Source organism: Poecilia mexicana, unplaced genomic scaffold (genome assembly GCF_051168715.1).
Source record: "Poecilia mexicana isolate PSO_F unplaced genomic scaffold, ASM5116871v1 scaffold_6, whole genome shotgun sequence".
NCBI lineage: Eukaryota > Metazoa > Chordata > Actinopteri > Cyprinodontiformes > Poeciliidae > Poecilia > Poecilia mexicana.
The window spans coordinates 28,744,625-28,747,231 of NW_028263375.1; the positions used below are offsets into that span (position 1 = coordinate 28,744,625).

Consider the following 2,607-nt stretch of genomic DNA (forward strand, 5'->3'; position numbering starts at 1 on the left):
GAGGTCAACGGGAGAAAGCTCACACTGAGAGTCAAGCAAGATTTGAATCGAGCAAAATAGTGCAGCAAGACAATGTTGATGTTGACATTAGTGTACGTTAAGGTTGCCTTATGTTAATGTTAGCCTGCATCAACGTTAAGTTACGTTAACATTAGCGTACATTAACATTGGCCTATGTTGATGTTTTCTGAATGGACCCAACCTCAGTTTATTGAAAAATCCTAAACAATGTTTAACGGTCAGGTTGTACATCACCTGCCCTGTTACTGTGGGTTATTGCCATTTGCTCCAGGTGCCATCAAAGTCTTGTTGATTTATGTTTTTAGTTTCTTTCAAACTTCTCAAAGTGAATCTGAAATTGACTCAGTGTCCTTGAAAATATTTATTGAAGTACATAAGCAAATATATATATATATACATATACACATACAAAGTAATAGAATCACAAAATATAAAGGTTATCATTTGTATGAAAGTCAAAGTGACCAGAAGTCATAGACAACTTTACATCTAGAAATGTACTTGGTTATGCAAATAATAATAATAAATAAATTCATTTTGAAAAATAGAAAGGGAATTTCTGCTCAGTGATCAAAGCAACAGCATTGATTTCATTAACTGAGAAGCTGGGGAGGAAAAAACCCCCTTTGCGATCTGTGATGGTCGTCTACGGTTCCAGGCCCAGCCGGCTAACTTTTGCTGCAGGACGTTTTGCTTTGTCAATGTATTTACAGAAAAATCAATCACAACGTTAACATTTTTAGTCATCCTCGCCACATTCGCTCATCAAGTAGAAAAACCTATATAGAAACAGACGTGCTCTATAGCTCCAAACTGGGAAAATACCCTTCCTCTTCCATATTACTCCTAAATAACTACAGCAGGAAACAAGACGTTGTGCTGAATGTTGCATTGTTTGCTACCTCTACACATTATTTCTGTACAGCTGTAAAACCAGCCAGCGGTGGAGGTCGATATGGAAAGGTCCAATGTGCATCTTCTAGCAGTGTGCAGATGAGTTGGTGAGCTAAATGCAGAGTTTTGCGTGGCAGCAGTAGCTTTACGCATAAAGGCAGGACTGCAAGTTTGGTTCTGTTCAGTCGACCTCCATCTGTGAAGTCCTCACTGGGTGGAGTCGGAGTCGCTGGAGTCCAGGCTGGCCTGCGTGGGCGTGGGGGTGCGATTGGTCACCCCCGGGCAGTAGAGGGCCTGCGTGCTCCGCCGCAGGTTCTCCAACGACTGCAGGAAGGAGCGACGTGCCCTCTCTTCTTCCAAAGGGGAAGAGCCTTCCTCTTCTACCTCAGCGATCTCGGCGAAAGTGACTGGCTGGGTTTTGAAGCGGGCCTCCCGGGGTCGGCGGGAGCGACTCTTGCCCTTCGCCGGGCTCTTGGGGACGGGCAGTTGCTGGGGGAACTCCTCTGTGGCGGTGGCCATCAGGTGGGCCGAGAGGACGTGGAAGCCCGAGGTCTCCGCCGGCATCTGACGCACAGCAGCCATGGTGGAACGGGAGCCCGAGTGCAACGAAAATGTTAAGACAGTCTCTGCGGACACAAGCTCGTCCTCTCTTGCTCGTTTGGGAGACTTGTGGTAGAAGAAGAGGAGAAAAATCTCTGTCTCAGAAGGGGAAAAAAAAAAAGCCAGAGTGGACCAGGGTGCAGACCTCCAAGTCTTGGCAGAATGGAGAAAATCAGTCTTGAAGAAAAAGCGATTGCTGCCGGTGTCGACTCTAACCCCGTCAGTGGGTCTCAGCTCTGTCGTTTGTATGTGCCAGTGTCAGCTTGCTGGAGCGAATGCCACCAGCAGCTCTGACTGTTTCTTTTATAGTGGCTCTCCCCACCCTGCCTCTCTGTCTCTCTCTCTCTCTCCACACCATGTGTTTACCAGGGCCCTTCCCCCACTTCCCTCCTCTCAGTCAGTCAAAGACCCAGCCTCTGATACTGTAAGCCCCTTGACATAAACACATGACAAGACAGCATCTGTGTGTCCCTACGCTGTGTAGCGTTTAATGGATATGCAAAGAAGGACATCCACAGTCCAAGAACAGTGTGCAGACATAATGTTTTAAGACCATGTTTAAAAAAGTAGCTTTTGAGACTCCAGCTGCGTTTCCATTGACCATATAATTGAGCAATTTGCAGTTACGCAGCTTCTAACAGGACTTGGTCCAGAATCGGTTTATATTTAGCTTAGTCCATCTCTTCCCATCAACTCTGAAAAGATTTCCTATCCCTACAGAAGAGAGGCATCCCACAGCTCTGTCCAGTAGTATTGTTTGCATTTTCCAGTCACGCTGTACCATCTTATAGTACAATCAAGTATCTTTCTTGCCTTCAGGACTGCAAAAATGCAGGGCAAATCAAATATGACTTAAAAGAAAATTGACTTTGTAATTTAATACCGTGAAATTGGGCTTCTGTCTCTTTAAGAAGCTCCTGCTCTTTCTGAATCTCTGCCTTCAGGAATTCATCGCAACATTGCTCCTATTAACCCTTTAACAATGAATTTACCAGCGATTCAATGAGAAGTAGCGTGGAGGGCTGCTCTGTGAAACATTTGTTCATTGTTATAAGTGAAATGATCTGCCAGCAGAACTAGTACTTTCTTTAA

The 2,607-nt window shown here is 45.1% G+C and overlaps 1 protein-coding gene across 1 annotated transcript; it reads right to left on the minus strand.

Annotated features, from left to right (window-relative positions):
* Positions 1-369: 369 nt before the first annotated feature.
* Positions 370-1,803, minus strand: cunh11orf96 (chromosome unknown C11orf96 homolog). Its single transcript, XM_014968787.2, has one exon. It carries the CDS (start codon positions 1,495-1,497, stop codon positions 1,123-1,125), a length of 375 nt encoding a protein of 124 aa, XP_014824273.2. The 5' UTR covers positions 1,498-1,803; the 3' UTR covers positions 370-1,122.
* Positions 1,804-2,607: the final 804 nt, after the last annotated feature.